This window comes from Aaosphaeria arxii, assembly GCF_010015735.1.
Source record: "Aaosphaeria arxii CBS 175.79 unplaced genomic scaffold BU24scaffold_4, whole genome shotgun sequence".
NCBI classification, from domain to species: Eukaryota; Fungi; Ascomycota; class Dothideomycetes; order Pleosporales; genus Aaosphaeria; species Aaosphaeria arxii.
In genome coordinates, this window is record NW_022983477.1 from 718,515 (window position 1) to 742,848 (window position 24,334).

Below are 24,334 nucleotides of genomic sequence, written 5' to 3' on the forward strand. Positions count from 1 at the left end.
CGACGAATGTTTGGTGTTGTGAATACTGAATAGGATATTTGTACGAAGTTTTTGCAGTTATCTTATTCGGATCACCTACAGCATGATGAAGCTGTGGTGTATACTACTAATCATGTCTTCATGTTTTGATCAAATGCAAGCAGAAGGATGCCCCCTGTTCATGAGGTCGTATATATATCCCGATCGAGTTGCTCTCACCAAAAAAATCACCGCTAACCTTATGCATCATCATGGTATATCCTGCGCACCCATTCGTGCCTAGAAACCTTGCTCTCGATGCCACTTCTCTTCCCACCCAGGAAACCAAGGACTATCCTCCAGGGTATGCGGCTCCCAGTCGGCAGGAACTAGACCCTTCTCGACTTGTTCGCGAGCATACTCCTCCAATGCAGGGATGACGACGTGCTCCGTGTGCCATGTGTTCTTATACTCCATCAAGCTGCGCTTGCCCTCCTTCAGCACTTTGAGCACCAATGCTGGTACGAATGGTTCATCTCTGAAGCTCTCTACCGGCGTGAAGAGCGCTTTGAAGTTAAATACGATACCCCCAGAGAGTGGAAGGCGACGGAGCGTCTGCCAATCCACACGTAAGTGGCAGCGGGTGATGTCCAGGTCGGGACTCTGAACGTCACGGTGTTGCTCATGTGAGTCTCCTGGAGGCATATAGAGAGGTTGATCAACTTCCAATCCCCAAGATCCACGTTGAATAGCCTTGTCTGTAGGTTTCTTTGCGAAGTATCTATTGGAGAGTAAGCTCGCATGTCAAGTTACACCAACATTGTGTCACGCACCTGTCCATAGAGAACTGCATCTTCTCTTTGTAGTCCGGTATCGGCGTATGGATTTCATGGAGTTGAAGCCCAATCTTGGTGGCTACATTCCAACCCAGGGAACTGCAGATTATGCCGGCTCGGAAGACATAATGGCCGTTGGTAGGATCTCTGAGGGTGATGGCAAAATCTTCCGGTACGTTGTTCAGGAGGACATGGAGAGGATGCATTGCCTTGAGGTCTGTCTCCGTCTTCAGGATGTCGTTATAGAATACCATGTTCGTCTTGTCCAGCCTGAAGTATTGTGGGTACCGGGCACAGATAAATTGTAGTACCATCTCCATGAGTTCTTTGCATACTAATTCGGATCCAGGAAGAGCGTCTAGCACTCCCTTTCCATGCTTTGCGAAGAGGCCCTGACGCTGTTTAATACGATCCACGTAGGTATTCTCGAGTTCGATCCACCAGTCCGGCTCGAGTTTGGTCAGGGCTTCGAATGGTCAGCGGTCCATGTATGTTAGATGATATTATATCAAGACACTTACACATTGTCTGGTGGTAGTTCCATCGAAAAGGTCTATAGGGTCTTGGTAGGGCTTTGGTGATATCGAATTCTGGATAGGAACTAGGCAGAGGCACACCACTGAGTAAGGAATAGTCGGGGAAGTCGCCCAAGGCTTTGATCTCCTCTGTGGAGAATTCACAAGGCGTGAACAGAGGCTCCTTAGCGTCAAGATATGAGGCATTGAGAGGCAAACATGCTGTCTTAGAATTAGGCGGTGAAGCCAAGAAGGCATCCTGGGGCTTTCCAGTTATCGTTTGCAGATTGCTTTGGATCTCAGCCAACGTGAATCTACGGGAGGGAGGGAATGTGTCCGAGTAATTGATGACCGGCAAGGCATTTGATTTCTCTTTCCCGGGTGATAAGGATCTTGGAGGTGTTTTGGAGCCTGAAGATCTTCGATGATGAAAGTGAAGGCGGTTCAGGAAGACCGTACGTCTTCCATGCTTGAACACGAGTAAGAATAGAGAACTAAAGAGGAAGGCTGCACCAAGCAGCAACAGAAGAGACTTGTCCATCAGAGCTTAAGGTGTCAGCAAAAGTGAAACCTGGGAGCAGACCGCAGGAAAATAAAAGTGAGGATTGGGTCGGCTGAATAACGGAGGGTGGTGAATTGGCGAGTGAGGCGTAGGTCTGGCCTCGAGGGGTTGCACAGCAGGGCAAGGAGAATGAGTAGCGAGATGGACCGCGAGATGGACCGCTGATCTCGATGCTGTCAGGAATGAGACTTGTTTAAAGAATCTGGATGCTGCCTCTTAATAGAGGATTTCCGCCTCATGGTTTGTCGACAAACGAGGATGTAGTAGATCCAAGCTCTTATCAATGTGATAATGGAAGCGGGGGCGTCACTGGCGCAAACGATACGAGTAGATAGCCACGAGGCTTCTCCAGGTAGAGGTGCCAGAATCAGATCAAAACGTCAATGCGATCCGGCGACAAAGTGTGATAAATCAAGCAAAGCAGGCAAATCAATTAAGCAACCAACCAACCAGCCTACAATGTGAAGCGGAGTATACTCATTAGGAAAAACAAGCGTACCAGACGTCTAAGATTAGTAGGAGAGGATACCTCCACAGTACTGAGGAGGTAGAGTAAGCGTAGGAGGTAGGCATCATGGGCAGCCATGGCCATCACCGTCGTCCATGCGTCCATTCGTCCATTCGTCCACCTTGTCCACCCATCCACCAATCCAACCTCCACGCGGGAGGTGGACGATGGCACGATGGGAAGGATGGAGGGGTTAGCTTGTAGGTTATCAAGAAGTCTGGGGGAGCATCATCTGCTGTAGCATCAACTGATCCCGCTAATCCCGGAATGGCTGGGATGGCTGATTGGTGCTAACGGAACCTGGTATACGAGTCCAGTCGACTTTGCCGCCGCCCGCCATTGTTAATTTGTAAATCAATGGGCGCAGGGCAGGGCATGGCATGGCATGGCATTGCAGGACCAGGCCAGGAACTTGGCCTTGTCGCATGGCGTCGTTTTGGACGTAACTCGCTCGTAGGTGGTGGTATCTTTTGGGACGCGAGTTGGTCTTGCCACTACTGGCAACAGCGGCGGGATGGTCCCATACAAGATCGAGATAGAGAAGACGAAACGCGCCTTACCCCGCCGCCATATCTGCGGGTCATCGGCGTTGAAATGCCCATATTCAGTTCAAAAGTCCCGGGTTGGCAGGGGCATGCAGTCGCTTTGGGGTTTGCCCTCGATAATGTACGTACGAGGACGAGACGGAGCTGCTCAGGCGGCAGGCGGCAGGTCCAGATGTGCGATGAACATCCGACACGAGGCATGGGAAGATGCAGGTTATTACCGCCACCTCTGCACCTGCTCTTCATGGTACGATCCGAGTGGCCCGTCAGGACGTGCGAGAGCCGTTGTCAGGCCTGCTGATCGAGATAGGAGAACATGACGCGACTGTTTAATATCGTTGCATTGGGCATGTGGGTGCGATGGGTGTATGAGTGTGCGTGTGTCCACGGAGAGTTGCAGGAAGGGGAGGGGGGAACTCTTCGTTGCAATGCAATCCGGCGATGGCGGTACAAGTCAAGGTTGTATTTGTCGCTGTGTCATTTCTACCCTTCGCAGAGGTCTGAAGAAAGGTGAGATGGGCTAGAGCTTGTTATGTTATGTACTGCGGGGAGGGGGATCGAACCAGGTTTTATAGCGATGTGCAATGGAGTACAGCAGAAGAATTGGCGGGAGAAACTTCGATGACTTTGTGTAACAAAGAACACACTATACCAGATCCGGGGCACATCTCAAGCACACGTCGGTGGGTTATGGCATCAATGTTAACAGTATATGCAAGGGTTAGCTATGGAATGATGGACTGCGGCTCTATTCTTCGATCCGTAAAGTCATAGTAGTTCTCCTGGGTCCCAATCCATCGTGAGTATAGATAAGGGAGGTTGGTGTACAATTATATGGATATAGCAACTAGATAGAGCACGATCTGACGCTAGCATGCTGTAATACGAATACTATCCATCTGACTATTCAGACTACAAAAGGTAAATGCTTCAATTTACCAAGTGTCAACCACAGGGAGACAGAGAGTCGCATAATCTTGATCCCCCTAGTTCATTGTACATGTACAACCTATACAGTATAAGATTCGACAACGATAAGCTTCCTCTGACCCCAAAGACCCAAAATATCCGCCTCTCCTATAGCTCTCAAAGGATGGGTGACCAGTCCTCCTTTCTGATATGCTCTTCCATAGTAGTCACGGGCACATCAACTCCCAAATCCCAAGGGTATACGACCTCAGGATCACCACCGTCATATCCGAATTCTTCCATGTATGCAAACATATCCGCTAATTCCTGTCCGAAGCTGCCGTAATGGGTCTCCAACTCCTTCGGATCCGTCTTTGCGTACGTGCATGCGACCCCATGATGCTTGCCCCAGAGCTGACTCCACTCATTCCAAGTGATGGCATTACCAGCACCGACGAGGTTCTTACCAGGTGCAACCTCGACGAGGGCTTTCACGAAAACACCTACGTGGTGATTAGAACGATTGCAGTGCCATGGACCCGCTTACTTACCTGTATCGGCCCTTGGGTCGACCATTGGGAACTTGACATCGCCGCCCAGTGGATAACCAAGCTGATAAGATCCGTCCTCTTGCTTCTGAGGTGCGCCTCCAACGAAAGCCTTCCAGTTCCCTGCAAACATGCCCATTTGCAGAAAGCTTGTCTTCTCAGTCTGGTTCACAACCTGTAAGTGACTCTAACTTCCTGTGCTCATTCTCGGGAACTCATATCACTTACAACACTAGGATGCTTCTCCCTCAAATACTCAACAGCCTCCCACTTGCCGTCAAAGTGCAGATTGCGCGTATACTTCCCCTTACTCCACTTCTTAGTGCTGCTCAGAGTGCTCAGCACAAACCTCTCCAACACCTTCCCACCAGCACTCCCATCCACCGCCGCAACCGCATCGACCAACCTCTTCCCCTGCGCGACCTCCCGCTCATACGCCACCTCATTCGCCCCGCGGCCCTCCCTCGCAGCACGCTCATGCACGGCCGGATCACGCATGTGCGTCATGAAGTCCGTATACCCGAAGACAACATGAGCGCCCGTGAAGGCAGCTTCGAGGGACGCCGGGTCGTCGAGGTTTCCTGGAACGACTTCGGCGCCTTTGGATACCCACTCGAGCGCGCTGGGCTGGGAGGGGTCGCGCGAGATGCCGCGGACGTGCCAGCCGGGGAGGGAGAGGAAGGTGTCGGCAACGGATGCGCCCTGGAGGTTTGGTGAGTATGTGGTGGGTTTATATGGTTGAGAAAGAGAGGGATGGTACCTGGTTTCCAGTTATGCCGATAATTGCGATTGTCTTTGTGGACATTTTGAAGGATTTTGTGGTTTGTTGGAAGTAGATAGTGTAGAGAGAAATGTATATTTGATGAGGGAGTTGAAAGTCATCCCATTGCTAGCTTTCTATATATTTCATATGCTCATGCATTGTACTTCGAACACATATCGTGGATCTTCAAGAATAGTTTCTGTTCCTCCGGCGGTCGGTAGTTCGTCCGCGAGCTCACTGAACCCCCCGAGGCGTCATTGAATGGCGAGCTCACTGCTTGACTTCGTACTTGACTTCGTACATTCAAATCTTACGAGCATGGAGTTAAGCAAGAGAGTCGGCGATTCGGCCGACTCACCCTACGAGCAAATGCACTTCTTGGTTGGCATTGTGCAAAAGCATCCGACGATAGCGCATCCTGCTGACGATGGTTTTGGTGGTGACTCAGTACCCGAGATGCCGTTCTTCTGGAATCCTCCTGCACGTTTTAGTCAGCCCTCGCAATGGCACGCCTTTCGATTGCCGAACTCAACATCATGTTCTGGGGCGATGAGTCAAGGGCCACATGGGACGGATTTGATAGACTTGAGTTGGGGTGATCGCATTCTTGTTTTGTCGAGGGGCCTCGCAGAGAACCTCTCTCCTATCCTACTCACATACATATCTCCATCAACACCAATTGAAAGCAAAGCCAGGTGGACTGATACATTTGACGCTGACTAGGAACGGGATGAATAAACACTATCTAACATAAAACCGCTCTCTCTTTCTTTCTCTCTCTCGGAAGTAGCAGTCATAACCAAATGTTGGCCTCGTTTCCAATTCGTATCTGAGAAAAAGAGAAACGCCTACTCCAAATTGCAATGCATTGTGGACATAAAAAGGTTGATTTTTGATATCATCTCCTCGAACTGGCCATCTCTCCGTACCGGCCACGTTCTCTCGTCGTGTCGTATGCTTGCAGGACGCGAGCTTGTGACTCGTCGGTTTGGGAGAAGGCATAGCCGCGCTGCTTGCGCATACGCTGGACTTGACGGACCTTGCGGATGGCTTTTTGAAATTGTTCCATTCTGTGAGTATGGGTTAGCTCGTGTGTCTGAAATCTAACTCATTATATACATACCTGGGGCGGTAATCCTGGATGTTGTATTTCTGGATCTCCTGGACGTGGTGGTAGCTTTGCGGTCGATACATTCGCTTGTAGTATTTCCATGCATAGTCGCGGACCAGGCAAAGTGCGGGTAGAATGAGCAATTGAGCCCAGAACCTTGGATCCGGGAAGACTCTCTGGATTACGCCACGATACTCGGGGGAGACATTGACCATTGGAGCCACGGTCGCGTAGATTGGGAATAGGATGAACCATAGCGCCATGGATCCTGGAATAGCGAGGAAAGCGTACTTCGTCCAGATGTTGGTGATGAGAGCCGCCTTGCCGAGCACTGTCGCCAAAGCCGCGGTGTAAAGACTGGTTCCCCAGGCCCAATGACCGGCATTGCGACCATCCCATTGGGGCCAATCCCACAGCATGAAAGCTTGCGATGCAAAGTACAGAATCAGCGAATGATAGAATCCGTTGGCAATCCAGGACCAAAACGAGTGCATCCGGAAGAAAACGCCAGACTGGCTTAGCTGATAGAGCTGAGGGTAACGATCGAGAAGTCGAGCGCTGACGAATTGGTCGAACACACCAAGAACGAATGGCGGTGCAGCGGTAAAGAAGACATTGTAGAAGGTCAACGTCCAAGATTCGTAGATAATTTGTCCAGAGAAAGCGTTTTGGAAAGAATACCAGAACTGTGTCATAAAGAGTGCAATATTCTTGTAGAACGAGTACAAGATGACTTTACTGATTCTCTGGTAGCTCCAGGCACCATGGACCAGGAGCAACTTGCGAAGGTATCGGAATTGACCAATGGCGATATCAGCACTTCGGGCGGCTTGGAGACCTTCGACACCGCTGATACCGACTCCAACGTGGGCGGCCTGAATCATTGAAACATCATTTGCACCATCACCGATGGCAAGGAGAATAGCTTTCAGATGGCGTTTGACCAGCTTGACGACTAGAGCTTTCTGTAACGGAGATACACGACTATCTTTATGTTAGTGGCAATGAGTTGATATCCGAGTCTAGGTACGTACCAACAAATGACAGCTTTGCATTTGATCGCAAGCTGCAAGAAGCTCTCTTCGAGATCTTTTTCGAGCGCGTAAGTGAGAGATTTTCCGTCGATAACGAGAGCAAGGACATCCATCTCTGCACCACCTTGACTTTGACTGTTGATAGCGTTAAGCTTCTTGTGAATGTTGTCTCTCGTGTCCTCTTTATTTTCCTCGTTGACAATGAGAAGACTCATGTCTTCACTGATTAATTTGCAGCTCATGCCGATGTTGATGGCAGTTTCTTGGCGATCACCAGTGAGAACCCAAATCTTGATGCCTGCAGACTGCAGAGTCGCAATCGTATCGGGCACACCATCCTGAAGTTTGTCTTCGATGGCTGTTGCGCCCAAAAGAGTAAAATCATGTTCGATCAACTCAGCAGCTTTGTCCAGTTCGTCAGCACGGTTGCCACCCACAGTCGTCTGGGCAGCGTTGAAAACGCTCCACCACTCCTGGAACTCGTTCTCGGGAATCTCCCTCATAGCCAAACATAGTGTACGTAGACCCTCCGCGGCATATTCCTCCAGATGTGTAAGCGTGGTTTCTGTGTATGGGTTGTCTTTTCCAAGTCGCTCCAGGATGACGGTATCTGCACCTTTACAATAGCAGACGATCTTGCCCTCTGGGGTACGGAAGATGGTCGACATTCTCTTCCTCGTGGAATTGAACTCGCAAACTGCTAACAACTCATACTCTTGCTGTTCCTTTTCATCGACGAGGATCGTGACAGACCGAGGTTTTCTAGCAATAAATTTGTAGCCGAGTTGTACAGCGCCTTCCACCAATGCACCCTCATCTGGAGAAGCTGCCTGATATTTGATGGCGGCCTTTTCACTGGTCCTTTCTGGGATGACTGTGTGGCAGGTAGAGAGTAGAGTCAGGAAGTGTCTTATGATGTCTCTGTCGCGGTGTGTTTTTCGGTTCTCCTCCAGTTGCTTGAAGTCGTGAATACCAACAGCGACACCATCCTCGAAAGTAGCCCTACGGTCCTCAGGAATCTCATCCGCATACTGAATACCAGCGATCGAAGACTGTTTGAATTCCATGATGTTCTGAGTCAATGTTCCGGTCTTGTCCGAAAAGATATATTCGATCTGTCCCAGCTCCTCGACCAAGGACGAAGTACGGCAGTTCGCAGGTGTATCCGTTGGTTCGTAGTAGATGTCTAGGTCAGAGTCGATCAACGAGCCAGTGTAGTATTTGACGATTTCAATGGTAACGAAGAGCGAGATCGGGACTAAATTGGAGTACAGAACCCAGTATGTTAGCAGATCTCGGAAGAATTGCTTGGCACCATTGAAGGCCTCCAACTGAAGATAATCAAGATTGTCTCGTTGAGTCGAACTGATGATGACATCGCCCACAGAACTGACAATGCTGAGTGCGATCAAGATGGCGACGAGCATAAGAATCTGTCTGTTGACCATCCGCTCCATGGCAGTTGTCTTGATAGGAGCAGCAGTAGCATTTCTCATAAGCTTCGTTTCGTGACCAGTGAAAACTACGACACCGTGGATCCAAGGAGTATTTCGAAGTGTTGCGCCACGCAAGAGCAGCTGATCTGGGGCTAGAGGCAATTCCCGTTCACCGCCCCCAGCAGCCATGGTCAAGGTTGCCTCGTAGGTGTAAAGGCTGCTGTTCGGTTGCTCGGATCGGATTTTGCCTCCAAGGCGGCTTAGTTCTGACGGACTGACGAGCTCTGCTGTCTCCGGGATGGCTTGTTTTATCTTCAAGTTTGTCTCGCCATCGAGATTGGCGGTCTCAATGTAACATAGTCCCTCCGGTTCAGACGAGGCGAGCAAGACAAGGTCCGCTGGGAACGGGCTCTCTGATTGGACACGAACAATGTCTCCGACAGCAACATTAATCCATTTCGTGTCTGTGAACGTAGATCCTTTCAAGACCTGTGCCTGAGAGTTATTCAAACTTTGATCCGACTTCTTTCGCCTAAAGTCCTCCACAAACTCCTTTACTGCCGATACTAGCAACACGACACCGAGAGGAACAATGGTGGTATAACGCTTCGTAGGGGAAATTCCGGGAATCTGCTGTAGAATGGCAGTAAACAAGAAGAACAGATTGGCGTATTTCGAGAACTGTTCGAACAGGAACTTGGGTAGGAAAGTGAAGGCATTGTATTTCGCTGTTGAGACATGGTTGTCGACATATTTGTTGGCAGCATTCGCGGGCGGATTGTTCAGATGTATCATTCGTGGACCAAGTGTTGAGGGATCTGGACCACCTCGACCAAATCCGAACTTGAACTTTCCCGAATTTCGTTTCTTTGGTGGCTCTTTTGAGTCGCTCATCCCGCTGTTATCTGGACGATTTTGCTGGGCCGCATGGTCCGTCAGAGGCAGATCCATTTCCGAGTATTCGGGGCCTCTTCCTAGCATATTCTTAACACGCCCAGTCAAGCCCCCTCCAAGACTTAGGATACTATTTCGGTTATTCTTTTGAGAGCCAGCTCGCCGGAGTCCTGCCGGGGGTCCCTCGAAATTCGTGGTCGTGCCATAATACATGGAATGGTCGTCGTCTACATCCGCGTCGGAGTATCTTTGATAATTGTTGAGATCTGAGGTTTGTGAGTATAGCCTTTGACCGCCTGCAGCGTATGGTCCCTGCCCAACTGGTGGCGCCCCGGGACCTCCTGGAAGATCCCCCGTTGGCCTGCCTCCGCCTACGAAATCATCGTAGGATACTGACGGCCGACCTTGGGGTTGACCGCTGGTATGGCTTGTGTCATATCGGTGCTGTAGTTCGTCATCATTTACAGGCGCTCGTGCGCCGGAGTTGTATGAGGGTTGAGGGTCATCGAAGTCTATAAGGTTCTCGTTGTAAGGTGGCCGGCCGGCCATAACGGCCAAGGTTGTGTGATAGCAGACAGCTCGCGTAGGATGTAGCAAGCGTGTCGGCCAGACTCATCTAATGGGTCGAGGTACGTTCCGATGTTGTGTTTGTACGTTGCGGTACGGAGCAGACACAGATGCGAGGCTGGCGCAGAAATTCGCAATCCGTTCAGCGGTGCGCAATGTAGGCTTCCGTAGCTTCGCGGACCAGGTCTGATAGATGACGAGGGGGCGTAGCAATAGAATTCGGAAGTGATGGAGCAGCGAATGATTGTTCGTCGAGAGTCGTACCGCGTGAGGAGCTGTGAGTGACTTTTGGAGGTTGAATTGAGGAGGTTGTTGGAGGTAAGTTGAGGGCACGGATTGTCTGAGGTGTGAGGCAGTGCGGGAGTGGTCCAAGATCCTCCCGGTCCCCTGTCACGCCGCGCGCTTTACTGCACTTTTGTCGTCGCAACACCTTGGCCACCCTTCGGAGTCGGTTCAACAGCATACGAAGTGAGCAATTATTTACAGAAATGGTTCAAATGGAAGCTGCATGTCACATTAGAGATCTTCACTATTAACTTTTCATCGATCAACAAGTCTATGTTGCCGCAATTCTTACAAAACCTATGGTTTGCGCTAGCGGTCAACTTGCAGAGGTTACGTAGGTCTTTGAGCCACGCCGGAAGCTGACATGAAGCTCAGCCATTCTGCCAGAATAATGAACGACACAAGGACTGCAATCTCTGCTCTATTCCGCTACTCATAATCTGCTGTGCAGCTGGAATCCATTCCCTACGCTTTCGTGGCCATCACTATCACAGACTATCGATACATGTATCCTGCATGCCTCCTCAGGGGCAATGTGTGCTCTCCATCATTGGCAATCAGCTGATGTAGCACACTCGCAGTTGAGAATATCTACTCAAGAGCAGGATGCAATTATGGTAGTAAGAAGGCGACGACTGCGTTGTGGTTCGGTTGGATTAGGATGCCCTGTGTTGCAGACGATATACGTTGAGCTAGCGAGTGAGCTATCAGCTTTAAATAGAAATAGTATACGAGGAGGCCAATATTCTGCAAATAGCATCCACATACGAATCTACGATGTACACAGTATGCAGTTCAACGCAAGTGTTGTTGATGGGTCTGCTGATTATCAGATTCATTACTTGTAACCTCGTGCCCGCCCCGTCAAAGATTCTCATGAGCCTCCAGGGGCAGAGGAAGGGGAATGCGTCCCTGGACATTAGAGCCGCGTGTCTCCCCGCAATAGGCATACAATCCGTGGTACAACCATTGCAAACTGACGATCTTCGGTTGACTGTGACTTTTAATTTGCTGCCGCCTTAGTCATAACGGCCGCGCGAATTATGGGTACCTTGGACGCGGACCCAATCTATCTCGCTTGACCGCCCCACGTAAGAGAGACTGTGCATTATTGCCTGCAAACCATGAGCGGACACTCTGCAATGGAATTTAGTCAATATATAATCACAATAATTTACAAACATTTCATCAAACAACCGAATAGCCCGGTTAGCTCAATCGGTAGAGCGTGAGACTCTTAGGATTCACGATCTGTCAAACACGATTGGAATACGATGCAATCTCAAGGTTGCGGGTTCGACCCCCGTAAGTTCATCTGACTCATTAGGTTGCATTAGCAAGTAATTAACATTATCTCAGGCATCGGGCTTTCTTATCATCACATCAGTGATATGCACTTTTTTTTGCACTTTTTTTTGCACTTTTTTTGGTCCTCATCAACGTCTTCTATTAACTACTACCTATACATAGCTTTATGAGTAACACTTACTATTCATTAATACACAGCAGATCTATCTTATTTTTACAGAGAGAAGAGAGTGGGTAATGCCATTTTATTCTATGTGTTGCCTTCTACACAGGATATCCTTGATTTTCTAAATATATTTTTACTTTTAAACTTGCAAGTTCATGACCTATGTTGACAGACTTATCAACCACCCATGATGGCGGAATCGATGAATGCAACTTCTCAACATCGCAAATCTCAGATAGGACCAGCCACAAACAGATGGCTCCATTCTACACGCAAAGGATTCGATTTGACCAGATCCTCCCGCGGACCAAAGATCACTATCGAGACAACGTCGACGCCCATCACGATCAGCCCCTCGCTCTCCGCCCTGGTCATCATCGACATGCAAAACTTCTTTCTCAGTCCCGCCTTCGGTCGTTCCAAGGAGAGCGCAGGCCATAGTGCTCTTAAGCAGCTCGTAGATCACGCCGTGCCCGCGGCGCGGAAGGCCGGTATTCGTATCATCTGGGTGAACTGGGGTCTCACGGAAGAGGAGGTAAAGACTATGCCGCCAGCAGTGACCCGTGCATTTGGTTTCGAGGCCGTAGATGAGGATAGTAGTTTTGGCGACGGGTGGACAGAATCTGAGAATGGCGTTGGTGTCGATAAATTTGGAGAGGTACGGTCCGAAGCCAAACATGGGAAAGCAAGGAAGGCCTCCAGGGGCCTTGGATCGCAATGCGGCGAAGTCACTCTTGAGAATGGCGAAAAGGTCGACGGGGGCCGTCTTTTGATGCGTGATACTTGGAACGCGGCGCTATACCCTCCACTCGATACGGTGTATGAAGAAGGCTCCAAATTAAACAGAACGCCAGATGTTTGGATACACAAGAATCGTATGTCTGGTATATGGGGGGGGAGGACCGACCTGGAAGATTTTCTCGAAGCTGAGGGTATTCGAACTTTGTTCTTCACCGGCGTCAATACCGATCAGTGTGTAGGTGGGACCTTGATGGATGCATTCAGCAAAGGATATGATTGCGTCTTACTCGCTGATGGATGTGGTACTTCGAGTCCGGAGTTTGCACAGCAGGCTTTTCAGTTCAATGCCGCAAGAACTTTTGGGTTCTGTACGACTTGTGGAGATTTCGCAAAGGGAGCTGATGCAATGGAATAACGATTGGGAACCGAAGACATATTGTGTGAATGATTGAATCTTGGGTATCATTGAGTAGATGCTATCCAACATATTGCTATGAGCAGATTGCCAATTGAGAAGATCAGTGAAAACTGTACATGACCTTAGGCGAGCGTCTTCCTTTTCATCCTTAGAAGTTTCTTCTTCGCCTCCGCAGCCAATATAGGCCACTCCTCTGCCTGGTCCGACGGCGGTGGATCGGCTATAGTTTGGAGCCAGCCGATTGCTACGTCTGTCTCATCTTCGATCTCCGAAACATCTGCCAGCTCAAGCATTGAAGGTTTATGTCCACTCTCCGCGGCAACAGTGAACCACTCCAACCCCAAGTTCCTCGGGCTATCCTCTTTCCACATTGTTAGCCACCAGAGCGACCGGACAACGGTTTTGTCATGTAGATGCGAAGTATCCACCTTCCCACGTCCCTGGGAATTGATCTTCATGAAGAAATGCCCTAGCTCGTACATGGCTTCCCTATGCCCAGCTCCAGCCGCCTTGTGCATGTATTGCAGCCATTTACCACTTTCCTTATCTTCGAACGATGCTAGATGATAATATGCGACTGGATCATCACCCTCCAACGCTCCTTTCGTGAACGCGTGCTTGGCCTTTTCTCTCAACTCCGGGTTCTGGCTATTTATGAGAAGCGTCCCTAGGGCATTCCAAGGAGTAAATCGTGGCAGACCCATGGGGTGCACCTCGCCCATGTTGTACTTGACATTTTTCGATTCCAAGGCTTGTTCATAGAGCTGAAACGCAGCCTGCTCGTTGCCTTCTCTCTCGGCGAAAAGGCCCAGCAACGTCTTCGCGTCAGCAAAATCCGTATCGGCCAATGCTTCGAGATCCTGGCGACACGATCGGATCTCAGCTGGCGAAAAGAGACTTGCTATCTGCCTTGCTGAGTCTTTCGAGCTCGCAAGATAGACTGCGTTCATTATGTGCATGATGGCACCGGGCTCTTTGGCTTTACAGCAGGACAGGAGGAGAGTCCTTGATATGTTCTTGTGTGGACTTGGCGGTAGCTTGCTCCCAGATGCATCGGCGTCGGGAATCCGGTAGGTCGTTATGGCGAGGTTTGTGATGTCTTCCAAATCTATTTTATATCGAGAGTTCGCTGGGAATTTACATTAGCTCGTGTACCTTCTAGTCTATCAATTGACAAGCTAACCTTCCACCAAACCCAAAGCTAGGTCTGCAGAAATAGTTTTGGGCGGCGATTTGAGGATGTCACGAATAATGGTTTCCGCAGCCGCAGCGGGCATAGCAATCAATCGCTGTGACTTCATGGTCGCAAAATGGGTGCCTCGATTTTTCTTGTCGAACTCAGCGCGCAGTTCTTGAGGTGACCTCTGTGGATCGGCTCTGACCCTCCTTGGGCCTGAATTATTTGATCTATGGGATGCTGGGCGTGTGGAAGTCCATGATGAGGTCGTTGGAGGGGAGAATGCGGAGGGGCGGCGATTTCGAGCCTGGCAGAACACGCAAACCTCCAAACTTGTACGTGGCAGGGCACCTCGTAGGAAATTGGCGCGGGCCACCGATTTAAGTGCCATTGGTTACAGGAGGAATTGGGTTGTCAAAAGTCAATCCATAGAAGCTCAGTCGATGAGCATAAGAGCTCCATTTATGACCGAGCTTCTGCCGAAACCTTTTTTTGGAAGGGTCCAATCATCCTCCTTGGCGCCAGAAAAAAAATCCAAACCTCCGCAACGCCATGTTCAATAAAGTGTTCAACACCGCCAAACGTATTTTGAGTCGATCGCCATCGGTCCAGGACGTTCGTGAGGAAGTTAAAAAAGCTCCACCAACAAGTCACGGCGCTTCAGACGAAATGGTCACATCTACGCGACGTGGGCCAGTGACGCCGCAAGGTTCGGCCTCGAAGACAAAAGGCAAAAGGGAATTGGATGCACACGACACGCCTACGGTATCGAAGAAGAGGAGGACTTCGATTATCAATGAAGAGGATGCCGCCCATAAGGAAAGCACTACCGCCGACGACGAGCAGAACGCCGTAGACACCGCCGAACCCACAGAGGCCCTTCCACTGCGCGAGAAGCACCAAAAAGAAGAAGACGGAGAGCCCCGCCGGAGTCGTCGCCTTCGACACAGCTCGCCGCCGAGTGCGCTCGAGGTTGCTGCAGAGATCAATCAAGCTGCGACACCAATGTCGTCGAAAGAGGATGCATTCTATACACCAGCCACACATAAGAAGGGTTCTGTATTCGAGACCCCGGCATCGGTACTTCCTGACAAGGAGGGTTCAGTGACACCTAAGGCTAAGCCCGCGTCTTCTACTAAGAAGTCGTCAGGAAAGAGGTCACAACAGGCCAAGGCTCCAGAGGAGACACCCACTGCGAGAAGGAGCAAAGCTAGCATACCAGATGAGGTCCCTTCATCGACATGGGAGGGCGAAGAAACAGAAGAGGCTATTTCAACACAAGAGTCCAAGGCAGGGCAAGAGGCTGAGACCAAGAAGAGTCACGTTCGATTCGGCAGCGAGGAGCCTCATCAAGAGGAAGGGGCTGTTTCCTTAGATATCACCGCGCAGCAACCTGTTGTAGAGGAAGAAGCGCATGATGACGAAGAGGAGGATTCTGATTCTGACGAAGCTCCAGAGGAGATCACTGCCTCTTCAGCTATCACAAAAGTCAAAGCGGTTGAGGCCGAAGCCGCGAAGGCTTTCAAGGCTCAGCAGGAGAGAGAGCGGGCCAGAAAGCAGGAGCGTGCTGAACGTATGGCAGAGGAGCAGGCGCAGAAGAGGAAACGTCTTGAAAAGAGAGCAAGCGAGTACGCAAAGGTGGAAGCTAGAAAGCAATCCTACAGCAAGCGAACGGGGCTTGATATTGATGCCAGCAACCTGCCTGCCCTTCTGCCAGCTTCCCTTCTGGAGGCCGCTGGAGACGTTCGACCACCAACCCCTCCGGCGGAAATTCCTGGCAAGTCTGCTGAAGAGATACGCAAGGAGAACCTCAGCCGACATATCAAGTTTGCAGAACAAAGCCAGAAACGCGTTAAAGATTTGAAGAAGGGCTCCCTTAGCGTACGTGTTCTTGATCGTCAGAACGGTGCCCTGGCACCCAAAAGCAACAAGAATGGGAAGAACGTACGGGAGCAATGGCTAAAGGGGAGAGAGCAAGAGAAGAGGAACAAAGGAGGGAAGCGGAAGGTCGATACTCGCAAGATGCAAAGACGGCCTTTTGGGGGCAGCTTCCTTCGTGACGAGGATTAAAGGTGCAAACATGACTAAAATGGTCGAGGATTCATTCATATTTGGTACCGTAACGAACATGGTACATACATATATCCAGGGTAGAAAAGGGAGCATAAGATAACATGAATTGAAAATGTTACGGAGAGCAACAATTGGATAAGACCCACTAAACTGTGCGTTCGAGGATAGATATTCGTTGCGTTTAACATTGTTCCATCGCAAATTGCCTTACAAAGGAACAATACAAGTGTCACGTGGTCTATGACCCAGGTGGCTTGAGTGATGCGCGCGCCAAGGGTAGTAGCGTCGTGAAACGCGACCAAACTTCTTTGATTGAAAACGGTCATGTCGTGTTCATCGCATTGAAGCGGGCTTGACAAACATTCCTTTTTCTCTATTCCAGCACCCACATACTCTTGTATTAACATTGATTTATTCCGTTGCATCTAAATGCAGTATCGTAGTATATTTCGACGAACAATTATTCATCCATCCCATTATGACCGACTATAACAAGCTCACAGTCGCGAACTTGCGCCAAATCCTCAAAGACCGCGGGATAGCTTCCACAGGACTCACGCGTAAGGCGCAGATAATCGAAAAGCTAGAGGAACGCGATCAAGAGGAGAATGCAGCGCCTGCGGAGACTGAGCAAACCCCTGAGGTTTTAGAAGCTCCTGAAGCTCCCGAGGCTCCTAAACCTGAGGTGAAGCCTGCGGAGGAGCCGGTGCAAGAGGAGACTGCGCCAAGCCCAGGTAATAGAGCACTGCACTTGAACAATGATAACTGGACTGACGACCGCAAAGAAGCACTTACTCGGGAAGACCAAGAATTCAACTCTATATCCCAGGAGGACGTTCCCGAACCCACACCAGCTGCAGATGCCACCCCTATAGAGGAACCCGAGAAACAACAGGAAGCTGCACCGCAAAGCCCATCCGAACCTATGCGCGAACCTTCTCGCGAGCCTTCACGAGAAATGTCTGAGGCATTGCCTACGGAGAAGGAAGCTACACCAGATGCGCCGGATGATGCTACCACAACAGCAGACCCTATAGTACAACCTTCGGACACTACGCCGCAGACAGAGACACAAGACTTCGCAATGAAAGATCCACGCACCCCATCACCCGATCCAAACGAGAAGCAGTCGGTGGAGAAGGCCACCCTGGCTCCCATCCCGGAAACATCAACAAATGCATCTATAGATGCGTCGAGATTAAACACGGAAGAGCTGGAGGCAGATACAAAGAAGCGCAAGCGCAGAAGCCAATCCCCAGATGTCGCATCACAGGATCTACGAGCCAAGAAGCCCCGACCAAGCGAAATAGCTGCGGAAAATGTTCACCTGAAGGAAGACACGGATGTGGTCATGGAGCAGCGCGCACCAGAAGCAGAGGTGGATAAGGTCGAAGAGAAGGAGGAGAGAGAACAGACAGAAGAGTCGGAGGCAGTGAAGGAACAAAGCGCGGTAATGGAGAAAAAGGAGAAGGATAACCGATACAAAGACATACTCCCGCCGTCCGAGCCAACAGTCTCCGCTGAAGCAACGGCCGACGATCGACCTATATTTCCAGCACTGCATCCTGCAACACCTGCTATCTATATCCGCGATTTAATGCGCCCACTCCGACCAGATCCACTCCGTAAACACCTCATATCACTCGCCTCGCCACCAAATTCTTCGCCCGATCCCTCGATACTCAAATCGCTCTTCCTAGATCCTGTGCGAACGCATGCACTTGTGCTTTTCGCTAGTACTACAGCTGCCTCACGCGTACGTTCCAGCCTCCACGGCTGCGTCTGGCCACCGGAAAGCCAACGTAAAGAGCTCTGGGTAGATTTCGTCCCAGAAGACAAGGTTGATCTCTGGATTCAAGAAGAGGAGGGTGCCATCGCCGCAGAGAAAGAGGCACGCGCTTCGGGCCGCCCAATACCTGCCAAGCGATTCGAAGTGGTCTATGATGAAATCCATAATGATGCAGGGAGCGCCGTGGAAGCTGTGTTCCAAGAAGTCGGCGCACGCGCTCCAGCAAACGCACCCCGAGGCCCCAAGGCCAGTATGGATCGATTCCGCCGTGGATCCGAACAACAGGGACCCCCTCTGCCAAAAGCTTCAAGCGACGAAGAGACTCGCAAGGATCTAGGAAAGAGCTTCCAGACCCTCGACCAGCTATTCAAGTCTACGGCCGCGAAACCCAAACTCTACTTCCTTCCCGTGTCCGACAACATCGCCGATCGTCGACTTGATGAGCTTCGTGAAGCGACGAGTAGAAAATACAACCCGGATGAGAAGGTCAGGGGCAGAGGTGCTCAGTTCAATGATCTGAACCAGAAAGTCAGGTTCTCTTTCGACGAAGATGACAGGCTGATTGAGGTTGGTGGAGACTTCGGGCCTTGGAAAGATGATACTGGGTTTAAGGGAGGAAGAGGCGGTGGAAGGGGAGGAAGGTTCCGAGGTGGTGGTGGATTTAGGGGTGGCCGTGGAGGAGGATACAGGGGCGGAGGTCGTCTTGACTAAGTCGACATCGACTCTTTCAAAATTTTATCAGCAGGTCATTCTGGGGCATGAAATCTGGGTCTGGCAAAGGGAAATTAAAATGTCTATATATCAGCGGCGTGTCATCGACACTGGAGGTACTTTGCATTGGGAATTGGCGTTATGATGAGAGATTATGGGTGGACTACTGAGATGAATCTAGCTTCGGCTGGTGGAACGAAGGAAAATACATGAATATAAAATTTTCATCGCCAGCTTCATGTTATCACCGTCTTGCTGACTGCCATTGATCGTAGGTGTACATAGTGATCGTTGCTATTTCTTGCTGTCAGTGTTTCTCCTCCCTTCTACTCTAACATAGGACACTTAGCATGCCAACTTCAGCATATTGTAAACAGATCGTTCCAACTTGATCATTCTATCATTACCAATCGTAGGATTCACCTTCAGTGCCTGGTTCCCAACTTCCCAACGTCGCCACTCCCAACTCCCAACTCCCAACTCTCAATTCCCAATTCCCAATTCCCAATTCCCAATTCCCAATTCCCAATTCCCAATGTCCGACTTCCAATACAACCCCCAAAAGCCAACATTTCCAGGACCAACAAAAGGCATCTCGACCAATCGAACCCCCTAAAAAAAACATCAGCACTCAGCTCTCCCTCCCTCCCAATCCTCTCCCCCCACTAATCCACTCACCATCTCAACCCCCATCGTCCAATCACGCCTGCGTACACTTATGCCTCCCATCATACATCTGCTTCGAGATACACTGATGCCCCCCCGTGTACTTGTACCCCCTATGCTTATCCGGACACACGCAGTTGTTGACGAACGCCCAGTACGAGCACTTCACCGCGCACCGGCCCGTCGTGTACGAGCAGGACCCTTGCTGGCCCACCGCGCAGGTGAATGCCGCGGCTGGGGCGGGCAGGAGGGTCAACGTGGAGAGGAGGAGGAAGAGGGGAGTTGTGAATTGCATTGTTTTGTTTTGTTTTGGTTGTGTTGTTGGCAGTTGAAGGTTTTGTTTGTGGAAGAGAAGGGGTGAGGTGGGATTGTAGGGTAGGGTTGGGTTGTGGTATGGTGGGAGGATGTGAAGCACTTGATGGGTTTTTATATCTACAAAACCTCCCACCGTCCTCACCACCAGCACAAACCAACCGATTTACCCAAGCGACGAACCACCTTGATCCTTCAAACAATCCCCCTCCGCTCTTAGCGCTTCCATGCCAAACGAAGCCATTCAATTCCTTCGGTTTTGGGGTCCACATATCAGACCCTCTGATCCGCACAGAAGAAGCCTTACTACTTGACAAGGCTGGATCCAAACGCTCGTATACGTCTCCCACAGTAGTTACAGTACCTGACTGACGAACTGGTCGACGATATCCCCACCACTCTTCAGGTTCACCAACGTCAAGTACACCGATTCAAGAAAAGCAAATCACACACCATCCGTCCGTTCCATGCCTCTGAGTCCAGACTCACCCTTCCCTTCCCTTCCCTTCATTTCCACTAAAGACTCGGAAGCAATTCGCTTTACAAGGCACCCGCCCATCCTCCAGCCCTAAGTTGATATACGAGGCCGAAGGATAGCTAAACGTGAGTTGGGTACGATGTAACAGTTGGTAGTGACTATGCATATGTATGAGGCTTCAAGGTGCGAGACTAACTCCATCAAATGCACACACGCTATAGTTAGTAAAACTGCTACCTAGGTACGTGGGTGGTAGACGATCCTGTGTGTTGTTGCGGGTACCACGCGTTCGATCGAGCGGATGCGTGTGGTGGTGGATCGGGAATCATGCCGCGAGGTCTTCCTAATCGAGCGAGGTTTTCGAAGGAACGATTAATGGCTCGAGGCCAATATTGAGGAACGGGATTGATAGATTAAGTTAGGCTTTCTCGAGAGTAAAATGGGTAACTCGGAAGTGAGAGAGCCATGGCGGGCAAAGGCATGTGCGATGAATGGGTACGGATAGGCATTTGAAGGATTTTGGGTAGCAGTCACGCTGGGGGGCCTTCTCATCGACACAAGTGCATTGGAAAGTAGAATCTCCATGATTTGAGTGGGTTTCATTCTTTTATTCATTCTTATACAACAAGACTAAAGAGATGAGGCGGCGGGTTCGTGGTCGCTTCGCCGTGGTAGTAGTACTGGAAATAATGCTAACCTGTGGGTTGTCTCCTCCTCGCAATCTGGGGTATGGAGAGAGAAGCACATGGTGGTTGGGAAACAGGAAAAACGCCACGCCATGCATGTCATGCGTATCTATGTATACAAAGAACAGATGTGAGAGGGCCTGGTGCGACAGGGTATAGTGATGGTGTTGTGGTGTAGAAATGATGGACGGATGTCTTGATCCGTCAAGACGTTTTGGCTTTTTTGACATAAGAAATGTAACCGATGTCGGTTATGTTTGCTCCTCCTTTGGACTCTTGGTGTTGGTCTCCCTCTCCCTTCTAACAGCTTGCTTCAAGGCTCCTAGTTTCTCTTCGGTCGTGCGGATCGCCTCGTCGATGACCCTCTCTTTCATCTCGGCGCTCTCAATCACGAGTCGGTGCTGCATTTCATTCTCTTCTCTCAAACGATTCCCAGCTGCGCTGTGTACGCGATCCAGGGTGACACGCTCTTCTAGCCACTTCCACAACTCCGACTCTTCTGTGCGCCATATCTCCTCGTAGGCTGCGATACGTTGCGCGGGTGTATGATGTCCAGGCGATGTGTGTGATCGGCTTGGGGCGCTGAAGAGCCAATTCCAGGTCAGTAGCAATACCAATATAGCAATGATGATTTTGGGTTCAAAAAGCGATTCAACAATGTCGGCCAGTGGTCCCAATAATCCGCGCACAGGCTCGAGGACACCCCAGTTCTTATCTTTGGCTTTGGGCTCGGCCGTCTTCGAAATTGGTTCCGGACTGGCTTCGTCTGCGACCTGTGCCCTACGTTTTCTCGATTTGCCTCCCTTGCCTGGCACTTTGGCTGGAGCTTTGGCGGACACTGCAGCCCTGAGAGCGGATGCCAATGCTGTAGCGTAGGTGAGCTGGCCTTCATTTGCACCCTTCTCTATAGGACCTAAAGTACTGTTAGTGATTATGTTTATCCTGAAGAAATGAGAGATATACCTCTGAGCCAACTCTTCCCACTCCACTCCACCGTGAATGTCATGAGCAGCCTCGTGCTATTATTTGGCCCCCAACTTAAGCAATATCGAGTCTTGGTCAAGAAAATACTTCCACTGGGTACGTCTGGAGTACCAGTGGAGCAGAGGACAGTAACTCCCTTCTCCAAGTCGAATTGCTCCAAGCTCATGTCGATGTTGCACTTTGTCTGCCTTGGACCGATTGAGCCAGGGAGAGGCTTGATGTAAGAGAATTTGAAAGTCTTGTTCTCGCTTCCCAGTCCCTTCTTGTCATCCTCCATTTGTAGCTCAGTAGATTTCTGATCTTCAAGGAGCCATTTGCGCATGAAGACTCCGCTTGCAGGTCCAAACATTAAGCTGTAGATTTTGCCCAAGGGTGCTGGAATAGTCGTATCGATCAGGAGCTTATCATAGTGTGAATCGGCGTCCCCACAATCAGTTGGCGCATGGGTACTTGGGCCTGGGAAATCCTGGGCCCCGGTTGCATTATTGACTGCCACCTCAGCACCCTCGGATAGCTTTGATGCTCCTCCACTCACAGCCTGTGCGATGGTTGCACTCGCCTTCCTGGTCTCACCAACTTTCACGGAACCGGCCTCGCTGACTACGCTACCATCGGCGGCATCTGTGAAACTGCCCATTCCATCATCATCCTCGGCGTCTTCGTCGTAAACCTCGTCGTCGGAATCCTGAGTAGAGCCCTCATCGCTTCCAATAGACTCGGCCTTCTCGGTCCGGTCACCAGTACCGGAGCCATCCAGTGCCACGCCGTTCAGGGACGACTTAAGGTTGGGATGCGAAATCTTCCAGATCCCAATGATCAGATCGTATGTCGAGTCTCGAGTGAGAAAACTGGCGAAGATGTTGCGAGCATGGAGAGTCTGGATGACGATGGCGTTCGGGAATAGTACAGCAGTAGACTTCTTCTCCACAGAAACTACCTCGTCGAAGCTGATGACCAGGTTCGTTACCCAGCCCAGGATGTTGCTGGAAAAACACAAATGACCTTCGGATACGTAAAGGCGTCCGTGGAGCAGGATCTCCTTTTGAAGGGCTGCACTATAGTCTTCAATCAAGTAGTCGTCTTCAGGCACACTCTTAAACAAGTTGTGGAAATCCCGATTGCGCTTCGAAGGAGCCACGGCAAATCCAGTCCCATTGAGTCGTTGCCCACTCGTAGGTGTCGCGGTCAGATTGGTCGTGCTGCCTACTATAGCAGCTGCAATGTTGTTTCCAGTCGTAGCGGAGCTGCCACGGTGCCGCCTTCGCCTTCCTCCGCTGATGCGGCTCCTGATACTACCTTGTCTCTGGATCGACGAAGGTGCTGGCGAGTCTGTGATCTCAGGCTGTCTCTGCGGTGAGACTGCACCTGTAGCTCCGCCCGCAGGCGCTGAAGTCGAAGTTAGGGACCGTGGGCGATCGGCTGACTTTTCTGCAGCATATGCAGCGGACACTGCCTGCGCTGCCGCGATATCCTCCGCCTTGGCCGACGCCTCGTCCCCCTTTGCATTCAAGTTAACCGTCGAAGTCATTGGGCTAGGATCGCTACTCTCGGATATTCCAAGTTCGGCCAAGCTCAGATTTCCGGATCCAAGTGTCTCCACGGCTAATCTACGCTTCTCAGTCCCAATGTTCACCGTTGACGAATTTGTGCTCTCTGGACCAATGACTTCTTCGCCTCCCGGTGTAGATGGTCTCTCTTCCGTATTCGTGTGCTGGCTGGCTGGTTTGTTCTTGTTCTGGATCGCGCTATCGGCTATCGTCTTACTGAGCGAATTGGCGGCGTTTTGTGCTGCAGAGAACACGGACGAGAAAAACCCGCTGGGTGACTGTGTAGACTGCGCGGGTAGTGCGGCTGTTCCACCTGGCGTCTTAACCTCTTCAATTGTAGGGGTCAGCGGAGCAGAGATGGAGTTCGATAGCTTGCTGGGTGGGTTTGTAGCTGAGCGCGCACGTCGGTGCGATATCATATTCCCCGAAGGGGACACGACTACGTTGGGGTTTGATTGAGACGGAGTATGCTTAGCACCGATCCTCGAGCTTGAAGTGGATTCGGTTGGCGACTTTGCCTTTGCATCTGTCGGTGTCGGCGGCGTGACCAGTGTAGTTGGAGTCTCGTGCAGATTGGGTGGGGTAGCCGGGAGCTGTGTTATAATTCGCTTTGGGATGCTTGGGGAAGACCGTGTCTGCCCGCTCTCGTGAAGCTGTGGTGGCGAAGCGTGTAGCGGACCCGCGTTCTCTAGAATGTTCGAACCCTGCCTGCTGTCTCCTCCGCTTAATGATAGACCCAATCCGTCCACGGTAGCTCCGGGCTCCTCGTGATCAATGATAGGTTTAGGTGACGTCGCTCTTCGCTGA

General features: G+C 50.6%; 9 protein-coding genes and 1 pseudogene across 10 annotated transcripts; 4 read left to right on the forward strand and 6 right to left on the reverse strand.

Moving 5' to 3' along the window:
- Positions 1 to 258: 258 nt before the first annotated feature.
- BU24DRAFT_346598 (uncharacterized protein) lies at positions 259 to 1,850 on the reverse strand (the record flags this gene model as incomplete). Its single annotated transcript, XM_033523493.1, has 3 exons — positions 259 to 739; positions 792 to 1,260; positions 1,316 to 1,850. The coding sequence occupies 3 exons, from the start codon at positions 1,848 to 1,850 to the stop codon at positions 259 to 261; spliced, it is 1,485 nt and encodes a 494-aa protein (XP_033383798.1).
- Positions 1,851 to 3,789: 1,939 nt separating this feature from the next.
- Positions 3,790 to 5,566, reverse strand: BU24DRAFT_491702 (NAD(P)-binding protein). The gene is made up of 4 exons (XM_033533829.1): positions 5,142 to 5,566; positions 4,610 to 5,083; positions 4,385 to 4,544; positions 3,790 to 4,336 (listed from the first exon to the last, which is right to left on the reverse strand). The coding sequence occupies exons 1-4, from the start codon at positions 5,184 to 5,186 to the stop codon at positions 4,011 to 4,013; spliced, it is 1,005 nt and encodes a 334-aa protein (XP_033383799.1). The 5' UTR covers positions 5,187 to 5,566; the 3' UTR covers positions 3,790 to 4,010.
- Positions 5,567 to 6,047: 481 nt separating this feature from the next.
- On the reverse strand, positions 6,048 to 10,248 carry BU24DRAFT_178925 (phospholipid-transporting ATPase-like protein). Its single transcript, XM_033521591.1, has 2 exons — positions 7,290 to 10,248; positions 6,048 to 7,239 (listed from the first exon to the last, which is right to left on the reverse strand). The coding sequence occupies exons 1-2, from the start codon at positions 10,166 to 10,168 to the stop codon at positions 6,228 to 6,230; spliced, it is 3,891 nt and encodes a 1,296-aa protein (XP_033383800.1). The 5' UTR covers positions 10,169 to 10,248; the 3' UTR covers positions 6,048 to 6,227.
- Positions 10,249 to 11,674: 1,426 nt separating this feature from the next.
- BU24DRAFT_t34 lies at positions 11,675 to 11,785 on the forward strand (annotated as a pseudogene). The gene has a single exon. The product of its transcript is annotated as a tRNA-OTHER (tRNA).
- An 82-nt stretch (positions 11,786 to 11,867) lies between these two features.
- On the forward strand, positions 11,868 to 13,117 carry BU24DRAFT_421766 (Isochorismatase hydrolase). The gene is made up of 2 exons (XM_033527800.1): positions 11,868 to 12,009; positions 12,118 to 13,117. Exon 2 carries the CDS (start codon positions 12,136 to 12,138, stop codon positions 13,099 to 13,101), a length of 966 nt encoding a protein of 321 aa, XP_033383801.1. The 5' UTR covers positions 11,868 to 12,009; positions 12,118 to 12,135; the 3' UTR covers positions 13,102 to 13,117.
- A 9-nt stretch (positions 13,118 to 13,126) lies between these two features.
- Positions 13,127 to 14,688, reverse strand: BU24DRAFT_421767 (uncharacterized protein). The gene is made up of 2 exons (XM_033527801.1): positions 14,288 to 14,688; positions 13,127 to 14,233 (listed from the first exon to the last, which is right to left on the reverse strand). Exons 1-2 carry the CDS (start codon positions 14,670 to 14,672, stop codon positions 13,227 to 13,229), a joined length of 1,392 nt encoding a protein of 463 aa, XP_033383802.1. The 5' UTR covers positions 14,673 to 14,688; the 3' UTR covers positions 13,127 to 13,226.
- A 141-nt stretch (positions 14,689 to 14,829) lies between these two features.
- On the forward strand, positions 14,830 to 16,491 carry BU24DRAFT_421768 (uncharacterized protein). Its single transcript, XM_033527802.1, has one exon. It carries the CDS (start codon positions 14,834 to 14,836, stop codon positions 16,349 to 16,351), a length of 1,518 nt encoding a protein of 505 aa, XP_033383803.1. The 5' UTR covers positions 14,830 to 14,833; the 3' UTR covers positions 16,352 to 16,491.
- A 189-nt stretch (positions 16,492 to 16,680) lies between these two features.
- Positions 16,681 to 19,109, forward strand: BU24DRAFT_421769 (uncharacterized protein). Its single transcript, XM_033527803.1, has 2 exons — positions 16,681 to 17,088; positions 17,140 to 19,109. Exons 1-2 carry the CDS (start codon positions 16,833 to 16,835, stop codon positions 18,852 to 18,854), a joined length of 1,971 nt encoding a protein of 656 aa, XP_033383804.1. The 5' UTR covers positions 16,681 to 16,832; the 3' UTR covers positions 18,855 to 19,109.
- A 148-nt stretch (positions 19,110 to 19,257) lies between these two features.
- BU24DRAFT_480235 (uncharacterized protein) lies at positions 19,258 to 19,879 on the reverse strand (the record flags this gene model as incomplete). The annotated part of the gene is made up of 2 exons (XM_033533117.1): positions 19,569 to 19,879; positions 19,258 to 19,466 (listed from the first exon to the last, which is right to left on the reverse strand). Exons 1-2 carry the CDS (start codon positions 19,813 to 19,815, stop codon positions 19,258 to 19,260), a joined length of 456 nt encoding a protein of 151 aa, XP_033383805.1. The 5' UTR covers positions 19,816 to 19,879.
- Positions 19,880 to 21,582: 1,703 nt separating this feature from the next.
- BU24DRAFT_179092 (uncharacterized protein) lies at positions 21,583 to 24,296 on the reverse strand. The gene is made up of 3 exons (XM_033521592.1): positions 21,960 to 24,296; positions 21,731 to 21,909; positions 21,583 to 21,665 (listed from the first exon to the last, which is right to left on the reverse strand). The coding sequence occupies exons 1-3, from the start codon at positions 23,944 to 23,946 to the stop codon at positions 21,648 to 21,650; spliced, it is 2,184 nt and encodes a 727-aa protein (XP_033383806.1). The 5' UTR covers positions 23,947 to 24,296; the 3' UTR covers positions 21,583 to 21,647.
- Between the last annotated feature and the right edge of the window lie 38 nt (positions 24,297 to 24,334).

What these genes read in the sequence shown, in the direction of transcription:
- BU24DRAFT_179092 (XM_033521592.1), bottom strand. Translation starts at nt 23,946, where the DNA reads ATGATATCGCACCGACGTGCGCGCTCAGCTACAAACCCACCCAGCAAG. An exon ending in TGGGAAGAGTTGGCTCAGAG is followed by an intron (nt 21,910 to 21,959) that starts GTATATCTCTCA and finishes ACAGTACTTTAG; the next exon opens with GTCCTATAGAGAAGGGTGCA.
- BU24DRAFT_491702 (XM_033533829.1), bottom strand. Translation starts at nt 5,186, where the DNA reads ATGTCCACAAAGACAATCGCAATTATCGGCATAACTGGAAACCAG. An exon ending in TCGGCATAACTGGAAACCAG is followed by an intron (nt 5,084 to 5,141) that starts GTACCATCCCTC and finishes CCAAACCTCCAG; the next exon opens with GGCGCATCCGTTGCCGACAC. An exon ending in GGGAGAAGCATCCTAGTGTT is followed by an intron (nt 4,545 to 4,609) that starts GTAAGTGATATG and finishes GTTGTGAACCAG; the next exon opens with ACTGAGAAGACAAGCTTTCT.
- BU24DRAFT_421767 (XM_033527801.1), bottom strand. Translation starts at nt 14,672, where the DNA reads ATGGCACTTAAATCGGTGGCCCGCGCCAATTTCCTACGAGGTGCCCTG. An exon ending in AGCTTTGGGTTTGGTGGAAG is followed by an intron (nt 14,234 to 14,287) that starts GTTAGCTTGTCA and finishes GTAAATTCCCAG; the next exon opens with CGAACTCTCGATATAAAATA.
- BU24DRAFT_421766 (XM_033527800.1), top strand. Translation starts at nt 12,136, where the DNA reads ATGGCGGAATCGATGAATGCAACTTCTCAACATCGCAAATCTCAGATA.
- BU24DRAFT_421768 (XM_033527802.1), top strand. Translation starts at nt 14,834, where the DNA reads ATGTTCAATAAAGTGTTCAACACCGCCAAACGTATTTTGAGTCGATCG.
- BU24DRAFT_421769 (XM_033527803.1), top strand. Translation starts at nt 16,833, where the DNA reads ATGACCGACTATAACAAGCTCACAGTCGCGAACTTGCGCCAAATCCTC. An exon ending in GGAGACTGCGCCAAGCCCAG is followed by an intron (nt 17,089 to 17,139) that starts GTAATAGAGCAC and finishes ACGACCGCAAAG; the next exon opens with AAGCACTTACTCGGGAAGAC.
- BU24DRAFT_178925 (XM_033521591.1), bottom strand. Translation starts at nt 10,168, where the DNA reads ATGGCCGGCCGGCCACCTTACAACGAGAACCTTATAGACTTCGATGAC. An exon ending in TGCAAAGCTGTCATTTGTTG is followed by an intron (nt 7,240 to 7,289) that starts GTACGTACCTAG and finishes ACATAAAGATAG; the next exon opens with TCGTGTATCTCCGTTACAGA.